The sequence below is a fragment of the Ochotona princeps genome, chromosome 5 (genome assembly GCF_030435755.1).
Source record: "Ochotona princeps isolate mOchPri1 chromosome 5, mOchPri1.hap1, whole genome shotgun sequence".
Classification (NCBI taxonomy): domain Eukaryota; kingdom Metazoa; phylum Chordata; class Mammalia; order Lagomorpha; family Ochotonidae; genus Ochotona; species Ochotona princeps.
Window position 1 is genome coordinate 71,704,798 of NC_080836.1, and position 17,740 is coordinate 71,722,537.

At 38.8% G+C, this 17,740-nt stretch overlaps 1 protein-coding gene across 1 annotated transcript in view; it reads right to left on the bottom strand.

Moving 5' to 3' along the window:
- The window catches only part of DNAH7 (dynein axonemal heavy chain 7), a 253,007-nt gene that overhangs the window by 206,324 nt on the left and 28,943 nt on the right, over positions 1 to 17,740 (bottom strand). Inside the window, exons 9-12 of the mRNA XM_058664751.1 lie at positions 16,917 to 17,042; positions 8,470 to 8,589; positions 4,595 to 4,778; positions 3,260 to 3,439 (exon numbers count right to left, since the gene is read on the bottom strand). Coding sequence (XP_058520734.1) covers positions 3,260 to 3,439; positions 4,595 to 4,778; positions 8,470 to 8,589; positions 16,917 to 17,042 — 610 coding nt within the window. The remainder of the gene's footprint in view (positions 1 to 3,259; positions 3,440 to 4,594; positions 4,779 to 8,469; positions 8,590 to 16,916; positions 17,043 to 17,740) is intronic.

The window sequence follows — 17,740 nt, forward strand, 5'->3', positions numbered from 1 at the left end:
TCTCCAAAAGATAGGAACCTTAATGACTAGTATTGTCTAGAAGGAAATCCTCTAACTACATTCAAGTAAAACTACACCCACCACCCACCACCCACCCAGCCTCCAAGGGCTGGAACTCAGCAGTCCATGGTAAATTCTGTAAAGATCACAGCATCATTGACCCGTCAGGAACCCTGCATGTATGTACTTCTCAGCCCCAACTGTTCTAACTCCTCGGGAATCCAAGGAATGAACAATAGCTGCCTAGCTCCTTGCTCTGCACTTTGCAATAAATGACTACTTTCTTCCAACACCTCAATATCAGAGACTAGTTTTCTGTATGTCAGGTGAGTGGACTCAGTTTGGGGGTTCCACAACAATGCCTCCAACCAGTTTGGGCCATTGTTCGGCAACACAATCTTCCTCAGGGAGGTTTGCATCTCTCTTGTGAAAGCTCTCTCAGTCCTCTAGTAATGCTGTTGTCCTTTGTTTTGGACCCCATGTATTTAAGCTGCTTGTTAGATCAGTTCCCTCCAGACTTCAAGCAATGACACTCTAGATGGCCATGCAAATGAAACCTTGGATGGAAACAGCTTTTGCAAACAGGCACTGTGTCCCTCTCAAGAGGTCACCCTCTGCTGCAATCTTAGCTTGACTTTGGGTCCCTACTTTGCCCCCACTCAGATTAAAGTAACTACTGTCAGTAGCCAGGGCTTCTTCCATAAGCAAAAAGAGGGACTAACGGAGCTTGGGGCTGGAAATGGGCCAGACAGGTCTATCCCCACATATACACACTAACCAAAATGGGAGTGTTCTTTTCTCTGCAAGCAGAAAAACCTGCCCACTAACTAGACAGGAGCTTGTAATCTTGCTCTATGATTTCCCTTTTTGCCCTGTATTTTAGACCAATCTCCAGCTTCTATCCCTCTAACACACCACATCAAAGGAGGTTTTGGACTTACCCCTTTGCTAGCCTTATTGGATGTGCCAGCAGGAACTGGAACAGATGTAACTGGATTGGCAATTTCCACAGACAAGGCTAATTAAAAATGACGATTCACCCTTTACTCTCAAAGAGAACACAAGCAACTTGGTGCTGCACCTGTCTCATCCCAGGATAGCTGGATCCACTGACAACAGTGGTCCTCCAAACGCACTGGGGACTAGGCCTCCTTACCACTTGGCCTCTCTTTTTGGGTGAAGAGTTGCTTTTACACAAATAAATCAGGTGTGGTGAGAGAAGGGATCAAATGCATGAAAGAAAAATGCATGGACCATCTTTTCTGCCAGAGGCAATGTCTCTTCTCTCTGTTTAGCCTCATAATCATAGTATGTAATTAATATATTTCTAAAGTTCTTACAGGAACAAGTGACTATTTTATCCCAGGTCATCAAACAAGAACACCCCAAAATTACTCTTTAATTATTCCAATCCTGAGTATAGATATCCCACCCTGCAGCAACAGCCAAAAAGAGGCCAGCACCCCATTTCCCTATTTGTACTCAGGACTGACAAAGCAAGGACTTAAGTCTCAAAGCCATTTTAGCTTCTTAACTGAAAGCAGATGCAATCCCCTAAGGGACTCCTTTCCCCACAACCTTGCATTTTTTCTGTAACCTGCTCAATCCTATGACCTGTATTTTCCACCTGCTCTCCATTCCCACACACATACCTGCATCCTTTCCCAGCTAACCAGCCATGGAGAGGAAGGCCCAAGGAATCTGAGAAGCCTCTGGAAGCAGCAGCTCAGCTTTGCCCCCTGTACATGGCCAGAAGTGGCTTATGCTGTAAGAACTCAGTCTGTAACTGCATGCTTGCTCTGTGTGCATGCTGGCAGTGAGCCACCTCCATGAACATATTTCCGCTGAATAAAGCCATTTGAGCTGTGAGTTTGTATCCTATCTTCTATTCCTTCTTTCTTACAGTGAGGAATTGAGGAGATAAAACTTCAGAATGTAGAATGAAGGCAGAAATGCAAGAGAAATGTCCTGGTTTTGCTTTGTTTTACAATGGATGGAGGGAAAGGAGTTGCCTTAGGAATTTGTATCCATCAGCCTATTCTCATACAACTTCTGGCAAGTTTTCACACGACAGTTTTACCCACAGAGATCTTAAGCAGGAATGTAGTTTAAAAATGACCATTGGCCTGCAGGGGCTTCCAGAGCACCTGTCAGGGAAATCTACAGATTCTAAAGGATTCAACTTAAATGAAGGCCTCAGAGACGTCCCGCTAGGAAGCTCTTACATCATAACCCCATTAAATACCAGGAGAAATAAACCAGCAGGAGCAGAAGCTAGCAGAAAAGCAGAATCAGATTGACAACAACCACTGGCATTATTCATCAGTTATTTTAAAAATTTTTTAATTTTAATATGTACTTTAAAAAGGTAAATAGACCATTAAATGGACACAAAAGATTATTAACGGTATCTATGGCTATTTGAAAAAAGTTTAAATTGTATTTCTGAAGAGTAAAAATAAGACAAAAACATAAAAGTACAGTGAGACTGGTATCCTCAAAATAGAATTTTACAATGCTAAATGAAATCAAATAAATTCACAGATGGCTTGTGATTCTAGTTATGGAGATGGAAACATTATTTGGAAACTATTTCTAGATATATACTGTTATGTAGTGTTAACTTAGATATTAAGAATAATAGCCCCAAAACTCAAGATTGTAACTCTTTTACTGAAAGGTAGGACAGGAAATGACTAGGAAAGAATAAAAGGGAGGTTAAAATATCAGTGATGTCTTTTTAAGGTAGTCTGTAGCTTTTGTATGAGTGAACTACTTTTAAATAAGAAAACAAAAATAGTCAATTGTTCATCTTGTAAGCTAGCAACCTATGAGTTAGAGGTACAGAGACAGAAATTAACTATTAATGGAAGAGGGCGTATGAGGATAATCAAGTGAAGGACGGTTTTGCAAAGTGTCACGGAAGCCTCCAGCACTGTACTGGTGCTCCAGCAAATGGCATGGGAGCTTCAGCAAACACTCATTGACTACTTCAAACCCAATCACAACTTTCATTCTTTCCCTTCAGAATGTTCTCAGTCGTATTCAATAATGGAAGATTGAAGTAGGAAAGTAGGTAATTTCAAGAGAAACTAATGGGAAATGATATTTTTCAAATAACTGTTTGGAGTATGCTGATATTACGAGGCCATTTACATTCTGTAATGCAGTGAGTGAGTGTCTCTCTACACTTTCCAAAAGTTACTGAAGTGATTATCATTATGTAAATTCAAGCAATCAGAATATCCTTGTTACTTACCCACTTGGAATACAATTTTGTCTCAACTCTTGGCACAAAACTCACAGCCTTAATCATGATATTATAAACGTTTAGAAAGATTTCGATGTAGTCATTAAAGTCAGGTTCAAACTTAATGGTGTCATTTTCAAGGATCAATCTCATGATGAAACCTGGATGCTCAAAAGCTCTAACAGAATCCTGGGGGTGGGGAGGGAAATGTTTACACATGTAATACATACTTGCACATGACAAAGAGCTCAACTAAAATGAGCAAAAACAATTCCCAACTAGACTTCCTGGTATCCAGTATTCACCTGTCCTACAGTTAAACTATAAAGATCTAAAAACAGGGGCCCGGTGGTGTGGCCTGGCGTCTAAAGTCCTCGCCTTGAAGGCCCCGGGATCCCATATGGGCGCCGGTTCTAGTACCGGCAGCTCCACTTCCCATCCAGCTCCCTGCTTGTGGCCTGGGAAAGCAGGAGAGGACGGCCCAATGCATTGGGACACTGCACCCGCATGGGAGACCCGGAGGAGGTTCCTGGTTCCCGGCTTCGGATCGGCGCGCACCGGCCCGTTGCGGCTCACTTGGGGAGTGAATCATCGGACGGAGGATCTTCCTCTCTGTCTCTCCTCCTCTCTGTATATCTGACTTTGTAATAAACTGAATAAATCTTTTAAAAAAAAAAAGATCTAAAAACAGGAAGACGTGCCTGGGTAACAATGGGGTTTTAAAATCAGATATGAAACGGCACAGGAGAACATTTCATCACTGTAAAATGACTGATTTCTAGAGAAAGAAAACATTCCTTTTGAAAGCATTTCCCAGCATGCATTATCCAAGCTTGCTAATTATCGAAATTTTAACTTAGTCTCCCTAATAACTACCTAATCTGATGATAATACTATGACATTACTATGTAAGTTGGCATTTTTAAACGATAAGTGTTAACAGTCTAAAGATTTTGTTCTGGGAGGACATGCATTGCTGCATAGTGGATTAAGCTGTTGCTTAGGACGCCCACATCCAATAGCAGAGTGCCTTCTGAGGTGCCTAAGTCCCACCTCCTCTTCCAATGCAGCTTTCTGCTACAACACCTAGAAGGCAGCAGGCGATGTCCCAAGTACCTGGGTTCCTGCCACCCATGTGAGGGACCAGAAGGGAGTTCCTGGCTCAGGCCTGGTCTCGCCTAGGCTATTGTCAGCATTTGAGAAGTGAACCAGTAGACGGAAGATTCTCCTTCTCTCTTTCTCACACACACCAAAAACAAAAAGTTAAACATTCTACTCTCTCACTGGTAAATATATTTTAATATACTGAGGAAGTGAGTATGGGTGCAACTGACGCCTACTTACTGGGGGTTGTGCAATTAAGTCTGTGAAATCTTGCATGGAGACTAATGCGAGGTCCTGCAGTTGTAAAGTCATGAGTGTGGCAGCACAGTTGAAAAAAGAGTCCAGTTTGGTACTGCTATCGCCGGTTGGCAACTGCTTTTTTTTATTGCCTTGGTAGTAAATATTCTGCACTTCTGGAATCCACCTTGAAAGAACAAAAGACTTTTAAAAGTCAATACTTTCAATGAATTACTCTTTTTATATTACACATTAAAACTAATTTCTGGACATCCAAAAGTCTTCAGAGAGGTATATCATTAAGTGACATTAATTACTCCCTAAAATACAAGTTCTAGAATATTTCACTTCTCTTAAAACAAGAAATTAAAAATCAGAGTCAATAGAAAATGACTCAGTGATGTGACCTGTGAGAAAACCATAAAATCTAATTTCTGGCTATGAGTCCTACTCTTCTTGAAGACATATGAGAAATCTGTTGCCATGAAGAGATATTTATTTCCAGTATCCTAAATGTTCTCTAAGAGCAAATGGGTTTAAAGCTAAAATTCCAACAACTGGTTAAATGCATGGAAAGCTTACATCAAATTAAACTCTCAATGTATTCCATGCTAGTCCATCTTTTTCACAATAATTTGAAATGATACAAAACCATGTATTTTATTTTTCTCATTTCCCTTAAAGTGAAATCCTGAAAGATTAACTGATCCCAATTTTAAATATGTACGTAACCTTGTAAAAAGGGTGACAATAAAATTTCATATATAGATATATCATAATGATAACAAGTGAAATTTTCAGCTAACAAATCCACTGCCCGGCACTACAGAATGATGTGATGTTGATATCTCTTTTCCTAAGAAATACTGAAATTTTTCAATAGTCCATATAATATCAGGAGTTATCTAGATGTTCCAAGAGAGAAAAATCTAAGCTTTAGCTGCATGCATTCATTCCTGTGACAAGTATGTAGTGAACACCTACTGCCAGTAAGTGTCACAACAGACAAAAAAAAGTTGTGATCATCACTCTTTCCTAATAATGAAGGCAATGTGTAGTAGCAGAAAAACAAATTAGAAATCAAATGATGGATAATTTTCCATATAAGTCATGAGAAGGGTTTCATAGTGAAGATGGCAATCTAAGAACCAACAGAAATGAGAATGAGGAAAGTCCTGAGAGCGGGTCTGAAGTGGGAGTAGGATAAGATGAAAAATAAGCAAGATAGGCACAGCTAATATGTATGATTCACCACACTCTTCTACAGAGGCAAGAGATCATAAAAGCAGACTCAAAAACAGGAACAAATAAAAGGGTTTTGAATGTGAAGCTGAAAAAAAAAATGTGTGAAACTTGTGCCAGAGGCTCAAAGATGAAACCACGGGAGACCCTACGGCAATAGGACACTCATAGTCTTTGTTTCACTTATCATGAACATCTCTATAGGCATGGCCCAAGATGACAATCTGAGATCTAAATGGAAAACAAAATGAGTTGACCCATGATACAGATCTTAAAAAGCAAGCTTAATAAATACAGGATTATTTTTGTCAAAACAGAGGCACGAAATTGTAGTGGCACTTGGGCTACTCTTTTTTTTTTTTAAGATTTATTTATTTTTATGGCAAAGTCAGATATACAGACAGGAAGAGAGACAGAGTGGAAGGTCCATCCAATGATTCACTCCCCAGTGGCCGCAACGGCAGGTGCTGCGCTAATCCGAAGCCAGGAGCCAGGAACTTCCTCCAGGTCTCCCACTTGGGTACAAGGTCCCAAGGCTTTGGGCCGTCCTCAACTGCTTTCCCAGGCCACAAGCAGGGAGCTGGATGGGAAATGAGTCTGCCGTGATTAGAACTGGGACCTATACGGGATCCTGGCAGGTTCAAGGTGAGGACATTAGCCACTAGGCCATTAGGCCGGGCCCACTGGGCTAGTATTGAACAGGGAAGATATCAGAGACAAAGTGAAACAGCAGTTACTGAGAGTATGCAATGATCTAAGCAGGTGGAACAAAGGGCCTTCTGAGGACCAGCAGTGAAAACTAGAATAAGAGGCACATATGGAAAATGCTTATGAGAGAAGTAAGAAGTAGCTCCTTCTTATGAAGGATAAAAGGACACTAGAAAAGCAACTAGTGTGTGAAAATTATATCACACAGTGCTATAGCCAATTAATCAAAGAAAAAAAAAACACACAAGGGAAATCAGGAAACAAATTTACATCCAAGAAAAGGAACAAAAAGATGTTAAAACTCAAGGAATGCATCAAAATCAGTGACTGTATGGAAATGTATAGCGATATAGGATACTACAAAAACCTTTTAGAAAAATGACATTAAAAGATAATGTACATTTTCTATGAATTTTTTAAAAGCTTTATTTGAAAGGCAGAGTTCGAGAGGGACAGAGGAAGGCAGACAGAGATGCCATGCACTAGTATACTGCTCAGATAGCTACAATAGCAGCTCCAAACTAGGCCAACCTGGGGAGCCAAGAGCTTCATCAGGATCTCCCATATGGCCCAAACACTTGGACCATCTTCTGGAGTTTTTCCAGGCACATTAGCTCATCAGTCTGCATTTCTTTGCAGAAGTTGTTCCATGAAGGTTTGTACTCTATTCTGTACTTGACATTCATTTCACTAAGCTTAGCTAGTAGCGCATTCCTGGTATGTAATTCTGAAGTTACCGATCAAGACAATTTATTTATATTTTGTTTCTAGGGGAGTTTCTGTAATTAATGAAATGACTTCATTTTTGCCTCTCCTACATTTTCATGCTAATTAAATATGATATTAAACAAAAGCCTAAGGTTCTTACAAGTGATATTGAAAACACAATTGGAAGGCCTGGCATTGTGGCTTGGCGGTTTAAATCACCACTTGCCAGGCTAGTATCCCAGAAGTACTGGTGTGAATCCCTACTCTTCCGCTTCTGAGTCAGAAGTCAAGGCCGAAGCCATATCATCCACACGGAAGGCACATATGGCGTGCTGCACACCCCGCTTCAGCCTGCCCCAACCCCAAACGTTGTGGCCATTTCGGCAGTGAACCTGCAGGTAAAGACTCTCCCTCTCTCCCCACCCCTCCCTCTCCCTTTTCCTCTCCCCATCTCTTGATCTCATTTTATCAAATAAATAAATATTTTTTAAAGAATTTTTCTCTAACACACTGAAGTATATAAATGGAAGACTTAATCTTGAGATATTGAGATGTATGTCTAAGTAATTTTTGGAAAAGATGAAGCTACGCCAGATGCTTCGGGATCTGTTGCTGTAATTTTGATCTAATTTTAATGATGTATTTTAATAACCTAATGATCCATGATAGAAACAATTTTCTTATATGATTGCACAGTATACTGTCTGTTACATCATTAATTATCTCCTGTGGTTAATTCCATCCTGAAGGTACAATACAAGGTGATGTTAAATTGCCTTTTGATAACTCTAACCTCTGTTGATTTAAATGGCTATAAACATATTCAAACAGTATATTTTCTATCAGGTAATCATTCTTTAAACTCTTCCTGCAAACCCCATCCAAAAGTAAAATGAAATAGAACTGTTCGTTGCATTATTAATAGTAGATGCTGGATAAATATCTGGAGGGTGCTCAGTTATGATCATGCCCACATGGAATTAAATGCCACTTTCATAGCAGCCATAGAAACCCAACAGAAGAAAACAAGCAGTGATTTCAGTTTCTGCATGATCTTTGCTGTGTGGAGCATCTGGGTAAACACTGCAGAACAAGGCACAGACCCATTTCCAAAGCAGGAATGATTAAAATTTGTCAAAACTGAATTCTTTAAAGTACGATACACTACCAATCACATTTTTAAAGTTTTGTTTTTCTATAAGAAATATTGAAAGCTTTACGTTTTAAGTAGAGTGTCTTTGGCAGATTCCATGTGTTTCATGATAATGCCTTGGAAAGTTGAGAGCTCTAATGCGTCCTGGCGACTGTGAAAGTCTTCTACATCAACCAAACGTAGATTCCTGCAAGAAATACAAATGAGCAGTAATGTAAGAACAAGGTGCTATTGGCATTTAATTTTTGCAAATTGGTAACAGAAACTCCTGTGTTCCAAATATGAGCTATCTATGAACATTAGATGGCATAATTTCAGGAATAATTTATGTAATGAAATTGAATAGGAACAAATACATCATGAAACTTCATTCTAAAGTCGAAGGCAGCTGCAGTAGCTGAGATTAAGACCTTGGACTGGTTATTGCTTTCAAAATGGAACAACCAAAATGAGAAAAGATATACTTTTTATTGCTTAAGAGATTTCATCAGTACTAACACAAAAATTGCACTCTCTTCAGAAAATAGTCCGGAATAATAGGGAGCAATGAATGAGAACTTTTCACAGTAAGATGTAGTATATAAAATATTTTAAATTTTTTTGCTTTCTTCTTAAACACAACAATATCTGAATCAGAAGTTTTCAATACTATGCTTTTTTTCTGAACACAAAACTATGATGGAATATATGGTTTATTTATATAAGATTTCTCACTGGCAGATTAAACTAAAATAACAATATTACTACTAGGATAACTGGAGAAACTTCTAATTAATTGTTATTCAGCTAAGTAATTTTTTTTCAAAGATTTATTTTTATTACAAAGTCAGATATACAGAGAGGAACAGAGACAGAGAGGAAGATCTTTCGTCCGATGATTCACTCCCCAAGTGAGCACAACAGCCGGGAACCAGGAACCTCTTCCGGGTCTCCCACACGGGTGCAGGGTCCCAATGCATTGGGCCGTCCTCAACTGCTTTCCCAGGCCACAAGCAGGGAGCTGGATGGGAAGTGGAGCTGCCGGGATTAGAACCGGCGCCCATATGGGATCCTAGGGCGTTCAAGGTGAGGACCTTAGCCACTAGGCCACACCACCGGGCCCGTGCTAATTAATTTTTACAACATTTCTAATTTCAGTCAAAAAATGGGAGCAAATATCATCACAAATTGTTCTTTCTCAGGAAGGTTCCTCTAATGGTTTAGCAGTGAAGCGCTAGTTTAAATCATTGGTTTAAGGCAACAGAAAAGGTCTGGGAAATATATGTACTACTCTCTACTCACTAACTTTGATTAGCAAATGAGGAATATTCATCTGTTGAAGGGTTTTATGATGCTAAGTCTTCTAACCATCAAAATAATTTCTTCATTTCAATTTTCTAGTAGTGGAACGGAGTTTCAAATTACTGCAACTGTGAGCCTCAGAACCTCCTCTGAGCTCAACGTAGCCCTTGAGAGCCACATCCAACCTTAGGTGAATTTAGAATCCTGGCAGTTATACCTTGCATCCTGTCTTCACATGAGTTATCTGAGGCTGAAGTTGCTTCAACTCAACTCCATCTCTGATTTCAGGCAGGAATGGTTCTCATTCAATACCCTGGACTCAACATCAAGTCACCTTAAGCCTTTGTTCTCTAAAGGGATCAGCCCCATTTTAATTCCATTTCTTACTTGTCTCATTATCTCTCTTTCTTAGAAACATATCGTGCTTTTTCTAGTCCTACTCCTCTTTTATTTTCAAAGCAGCACTCAACGCAGTAATCTCCACCTGCTATTTGCACTTAACAATAATGCAGCCTGAAGGCCTTTCTGCACTTGCTCACACATATTCTATAGCTATATAATTGATAATGTAAATGTATGATAGTGTATTCAAACAATCCACTACAGATTGGTATTTGGGTGTTTCTAAACTTTTACAGATAAACAAATGTCAAAATCAAGAATCTGATTCCTATATCATTTCCTATATTTTCAGGTACCCCTGTAGATTACTTTTCCAAAAGTGAAATTGCTAGAATCAGGTGTAATTTGTAATTTTGATAAGTCTCAGTATGTCTATGTTCCCTTCAAAAGGAAGCTAAGTTTCACTAACAAATTCTCAAATTTTAGCAAACTGAGGAGGAGGGGAATAATGGTTTTCTCATGGTAGTCCTTATTTCAATTTCTTCATTTTTTTTAAAATTAAGAGTTAGGCTAAACATCTTATTAATGTGTTGACTGATTTAATCTGTATCCTGAGTGCTGCACTCATAAAATAAATGAACATATATGTTCTATTCTACCAGTTTTCTCCTGGATATACTCATGGGCAAATTATGAATTTTTCAAAATCCATTTTACCTTTTAAAATAAGCTCAACTCTCTTAGACAGCTCCCTTTAATGTTCAACTACAATTACAACTGCTGTATTCTGTTGTGATTCTCTTATATTTTTCAAGCAGAAGCACAAGTCTACTATGTAGATTTTGACTGCATTATAAATGCTGTCTCTTCCACGAGGCTGCTTCTCCAAAGGTAAATCCTAAGTGACAGGAATATGCACATTCGCAGCTAGAGAGCATCCCACCAGTTTTTCATACTTGTTCTTAAGGTCAAACGATTTTTCACATCAACCTTCCTGCATTTACGGCCACATATGTGGACAGGATGTCACATGATGTCAAAGTCTGAGGGAATTCAGAGCAAATGCCTGTCTGAGGGAATGCCCAGAAAACAGATGCATGACGACACTTTATGCATGATACCCAGGCAGCCTGTCTTGGAGGGGACACATCCACTATTCACTGCTTCTTGACTCGCTTTTGTTAATGTCCTCCCTTTCCTTTTCTTTTCTTTTGTGTCCCTGTCTCCTGGCAGTAACAGCCCCGGTTTTGCCCTTTTAGACAGCTCTAGGTCCCCATCCCTCAGTATGTCTGGGCAGTTCCATTTGTGAATAGATATAAAATAAAGCAATTTCTAGTATCAATTTTAAAATAAAATGCAGCAACTCATGTAGACATTTTTGTGAAAGTGATAAACTACCATATGGTCTCTAGACTGGGTGCAGCATTAGATCATGGGTCTTGTCAGAAAAAGGTATTAGAGCCCCAGCAGCCAAAACATAAGAAATGAGAGAAGCATGGGGCGAAGAGATGACCTCTTACCATTCACTATAAGCCAAATTAAGGTAACTCACACTGCATAATGGAAAGTTGCAAGAAGAACTTCCTAGCAATATGAAATGTGACAACCAGAAGCCAATTTTGAGTCCTAGTATTTCTCTGAAAACACTGTAGACTCCTAAAGTATGACGAAAGGCCTGAGAATGCTTTAGAAACCCAGTGTAATGGGACTACATTTTACAGCGCATGGTTCATTTACCAAAGTAAATTGGCCTTGAGACTCTGGGGAATGCCTTGGCATGCAGCTGGAAATGAAGAAGGAAGAGAACAATCAGTGAGAACAGTTAACTCACAGAGAGAAGGTAGAATTTCCCGAAAAGGCACTGGAATCAAACTTCCTGCTCCAGCTTCTCTCAAAAAGGAAATTACTCATTTTTTTAAAAAAGAAATCCTGTCTAAAAGGAAGCCAGCAGATTCTGTGAACAGAAAACCTATATAAAGAAAATCATAAACTCCTGATGAAATACAAACATGTTACTGAATATTAAATGCATACCCTATGAACAAAAATGGCTAATTTGATGAAGCTTGCTTATTTTTAAAAATTCACTTGAAAATTTAATATATTCCAACAAGAATATCAGCTTTTTGATTTGTCTTTCCATATTTTTAATTTCATAAAATAGCCTTAAATGTAATAAAGAAACATGAGTGACAACTGGCTTAGTGGTTCAAATGTACGCGTCCCACCTCAGGAGTATGTGGGTTCAAGTTCCAGCTCTGGCTCCTCACTCCAGCTTTCTACCAGTTGCAGACCCTGGGAGGCAGCAGAGAAGGATCAAACAGATGGGTCCCAGCCCCCATGTGTGACACCTGGACTGAGTTCTCAGCACCTGGCTTCCGCCCTAGAGTAACCTTGACTAGCAGGGAGCCAGCAGATGAAAGCTAGCTAGCGCTTACTTGCTCTCTTGATTTCTCTTCCTCCAGCTCTCACATTAAAAAAAAAAAAAATTAACAAAGGGAGAAGGCATGTCATTGGGTTAGACATCAATTGGTCCCTTTCAGAGACTGGATTTAAATTCCTGCTCTGCTTTCAAAAATCCAGCTTCCTGCTAATACACACACCGCACTGGGTGCTGGCTTAAGGACCTGAATCTTTGCCATCCACATTGGAGATCAGGATGGAGTTTTTTAGGCTCCTTTCCTTGGCCTGGTCTAGAATTGAAAGTTGTGGGCATTTGGAGGGTGAATTAGCAAGTGGAAGAGTTCTCTGTTTCTGTTTCCCTCTGTCTTTCTCCCTCCCTTCCTCCATTTCAAACATAAATAAATATATAAATAAAGCTTCAAAAAGCTAACCAAGCAAGGAGTAAGCATTTAGCCTAGAGGTTGCAATGCCATGTCACACACCAGACTGCCTTAATTCCTGATTCTGATTCCTGCTCTAGCTTCCTGTGGATGCAGAACCTTGAGGCAGAGGTCAGCAGTGACGGAATAAATTGTTGGATTCCTGGATTATATTCTTGGCTCCTATCTCCTGGCTCCTAACCAGCCTGGACTTATTTGACAGAGCATCAGCCATTGTGGGAATCTACAAAATGAACCACCTGATGCAATCTCTGTCATTTTCTCTCACTCTTCAAAACAAACAAACACAAAAAACAAACAACTCTTTTTAGTAGCTAAGAAGAGTCTAAAAAATAGTGACTAGAGAGTTAGACAATTGCCCATAGTGCTTCAGAAGCCACTTGGGATGTCCACATCCCAAATCAATAGGACAGGAGAACCCAGATATTAATACAGTTACATACAACCAACTGCTTTTTGACAAAAGACAGTGGATAAAATGTATATATAAAGATAATCTCTTCAACAAACTTAGATCCATACATCATAGACCAAATCAAAGACCTCAGACCATGAAGCTACTAGAGGAAATGCAGGGGAAACACTCCAAGATACTGATGCAGGGGATGATTTCTTGGATAAAACGCCCAAAGCAAAACTAAATAAAGGACACTATGAATCTCAGAAGCTTTTGCATAGCAAAGCAAATATGATCAATAGAATGGGAAAAATAATTACAAATCACCCATGCGCCAAAAGACTAACATCTTGAATAAATCAGCAACTTAACAGACTCAACAAAATAGAAAACAACCAATCCAGTTAAGAAATGTGCAATGGACTTCAGTAGATAGTTCTCATAAGAAAAAGCACAAATGTTCAACAAATATATGAAAAAAAAAAAGCTCAACATCACCAACCATCAGGGAAATGCATTGAGATATTATCTCACCCCTGTCAGAATGGCTAAAATTCCTTAACATTATGGTTAGGATTCAGAATGGCAGAAACAAAGAGAGTAACAAATGCTGACAAGGATATGGGACAGCAGAACACAGCAGAACACACCTATACACTGTTGGAGAAAATGCACACTAGTGCACCACTAGGGAAAGAGTGTGTAGATTCATCTTAAAAACTAGAAGTATACTTGCCATATGATCCAGCCATTCTGTTACTGGACATGTACTCAAAAGACTTGAACAGAATAAATCAAAGAGATCCACTTTCTAGCAGTACTGTTCAAAGTAGCCAAAATTGCAATCAGGCAAGGTAGTTTGGTAAAACTTTATTTACATCTATACTACTACAGTTTTAATGATCTGCAATTACTTTATAACTTACTGGGTAAAATAGTCTTTTTTATATTTTTATATTGAAATACTGTTTATAGCCATTGTTGTCAGTATTTCCACTAGACTAAAGTCTTTTGCTTTTTACTTGTTACACATCTTATTTTGTGATGTATTAAGCATTTTATTGTAGTGTAAATTCAAAGTATGTCATCTCACAAAAGAAAGAAATGAAATGAGAAGGAGGATGAGGGGGGCAGGACAGGAGGGAAATGCCGTGTGCTACTAAAATTGTATCTACAAGTTACAGTGAATCTGTTAAAAACTAATTCAAAATTAATGAAATTCTGAGAAAAAAAATTTTTTTCAGGAGAACCCACTCACAATTTACTTAGCAGGAGACTTTCTTAACCAAGCCTGAATTCAACAATTAGAAAAAAAGAGACACTGGACAATATAAAGGCTTTAAATTTCTGTCCAACAAAGAATACTATCAACTCAACCAGTGACAAACCCTGAGTTTTTGTGGTTATGTTACTTGTGTGCTTCAGCCAACAGGGAAAGAATTTAAATTTCTATTATACTAAGAAGTCATAAAATAGATAAAACTAAGAACTCAACCTCAAAAATGGACAAAATAATAGAAAAATGGACAAAATATATACAGAATTCACAAATAACTTCAAACACTCAACAAAAAGATGCTTAAATATCTTAGTTTTTCAGCAAATGCAAATGGAAGCAATGACAACATGACAATTTACACATCTATGTGACAGATGCTGTACCACACATAGGTAGAGTTCTAGGAGAAGTTCTCATGCACTGTTGTTTATTTCCTGATGCATTACTTACAGTGGTAGAAAGTGAAAGCATAATGAATGTCCTTAATGGAAATATGACTGAAAACAATGACTCAATCACATCATGAAAAATACAGGTCTTTGAGAAAGTATATATTTCACTCACACCATTTCAATCAAAAGGAATTTTGAAAAATACTCATGAGAAAAGTAAACACAACAGCATACATGGCTATTTTTATGAAGCAAATGTATATATAAATTTATGCTACAAGTGTATTTACATATGAGGCAAAACATGTCTATGTGGCTATAGAACACAAAGAAAATATGGGGAGATAGCCACTGGATTGTTTGCAGGTGTCATTTGCCTGGGTTTATGGAAAATAGGGCAACCAAGAGTAGGAGTTAAGTATATTCAAGAAAAATAAAGGCTGTACTTAAAAAGTGTGATTACATTTACATATTTATATAAAAGTCACATGCATTGTGTCAAGAAATGAAATTAAATATTTTTAAGCATCAAAGGAGAAGAATTCAAGGCAGTGTTAGGAGGAATTATTTTATGTGGCAAAACTGAGGCCCAGGGAGAAACCAGAGATGGGGCAGAGCTGGGACAAGCAAGATGGCTTCATTCCCTACAGCAGATCTCAGGAGTAGGAGTAGGGTGAAGATTCAGCATCCTCAGGAATCAGATGTTTGATGCTCAGATAAGTTGGTGAGTGAGGTCCTCAGTGTCTAAGGGTTTCTGAGGGCGGAGACTGTCACACACTTAGCACAGTTCCAAAGGCAGTGGCTTGCCCTTAGCCAGTCTGTGAGACACAGAACAATGTGTATACTCCCCGTGCTCTCCTACAGCCAGGAAAACACATGCAATACCAATCAGGAGCCCTGAGAGAGAGGTCACAGTTATGTAGGAGCTGTGGTTGGGTGGGAAAATAAAGGCTAACCATACAACTCTACCAACCCAACTTTGGAAATCAGAGCATCATCTCTTAACCAGAGAATGGACCCATCCAGGTTTTGAGAGAAGTGCAAGGAAGTCTTCTTTAAGAAAACTATATGGTGGGCCCAGTGCGATGGCTCGATGGCTAAATACTCACCCTGCAAGTTCTGGGATCCCATACAGACAACGGTTATTGTCCTGGCTGCTCCACTTCCAATCCAATTCCCTGCTTAGGACCTGGGAAAGCTGTAGAGGACATCCCAAAGCTTTGGGACCCTGCACCTGCATGGGAGACCCAGAAGATGCTCCTGGTTCCTGGTTTCATAATGGCTCAGCTCTAGCCATTGCAGCCATTTGGGGAGTGAACGAGCCAGTGGAAGACCTTTTTTATCTTCTTCTCTCTGTAAATCTGCCTTCTAAAATCAACCAATCAATCAATTAATCAATCAATCTTTGTTTTTTTAAAAAAAAAAACATAGGAAACACAAATCCATATGAGCACTTCTGGCAAGGAAGGGCACTTCAAGTTCTTCTGTTCCAGCAGTGCCACGGCTCTCATGCCCAGCTTTGCCAAACACAACCTACACTGGGCTGCACGGCTCCCAAAAGACAGCACTGAGGAGGGCAGGCCATGACACCCAAAAATCATGCAAACATTTCCCTCCCTGCCATTCTCTTGGGCAAGATCTACCAGATGTATAAGCTGTTTTTTAAAAATTAAAGTGCTGAATGTTCACTACAATTAAAACAAAACAAAACAAAAAGGACACAACAATTCAGCCCCTTCACTACTATAACCACCTTGAGAGTATGGGTGGTAACCAGCTGGGGAAGAATGCATATCCGGGTTACAGAAAAACAGCAATGTTCACTTTTTGCTTTATGTTCATTTATATTGTTTATCTAAAACCTTGTTTGAATGTCTACATTAAGTTTGTAATTAGTGTTTCAATTTACAGATAAAATTATAAAAGAAATAATGAAGATCTGTCTCTCTTAAAAACCACAATAGGACCATAAATACTCACTTATAAGTACTGTGCCACAGAGCTAGCACAGCCAACATTGTGGGGTTCATGGCATTCAGGTGATCCTTAATATAATTCCTCGCGGCTAGAAAAGATTTCCTCCATGGTTTTGGCAGGACTTCCATTCTAAAAACAAAGAGAACATAATCAATTTTCTTCTTAAGAAAACAAAACACAGTATTTTTATGGTAAATGTACTTTTTGAATAATAACGATTTTAATAGAAAACATCAATAATATATTTTAACGTTGAAAATCATGATAATAGCATTCATTTATGATTTAAAATATAGAAATATTCTTCAGGGTTTGGTATAATTTCAATATAATAATGAATAAATAGCTTGTGAAATTAGAGTTGGATTTTTAACACACTAGCCAACTCTTTTTTTGTCTCTAAATACCTAATCCTATTGACTCCACAAAAACTTCACCATGATCGAATGAAAACAGTAGTCAGCTATCACAGACATCTTCAAAGATTCTCTAGTCATTTTAGGACACAAAACATTGAAATTTTCTCTTTATTTAAAAAAAACACTTTATGAATATAATCCAGGCTGCCTATAGAAATACTTTTGAACTAAATCCACTGTTAATATAAAAATGCCATTTGCAATCCACAAATACTCCCTAACCTTCTTATAGGAAGACATACGCATTGAATAATGTGTATGACTTGCATAGCAACTCCTACTTATTGAGGATAGGCCATCCTGGATAGCCATGTGATATAGTCTTCTGTGCTGAGCAGCGGCAGTGTACGCAGTGCCCACTCACACAATGAGAGCAGAAAACAGACTTTTTATAGGCTCCAGGGTCTA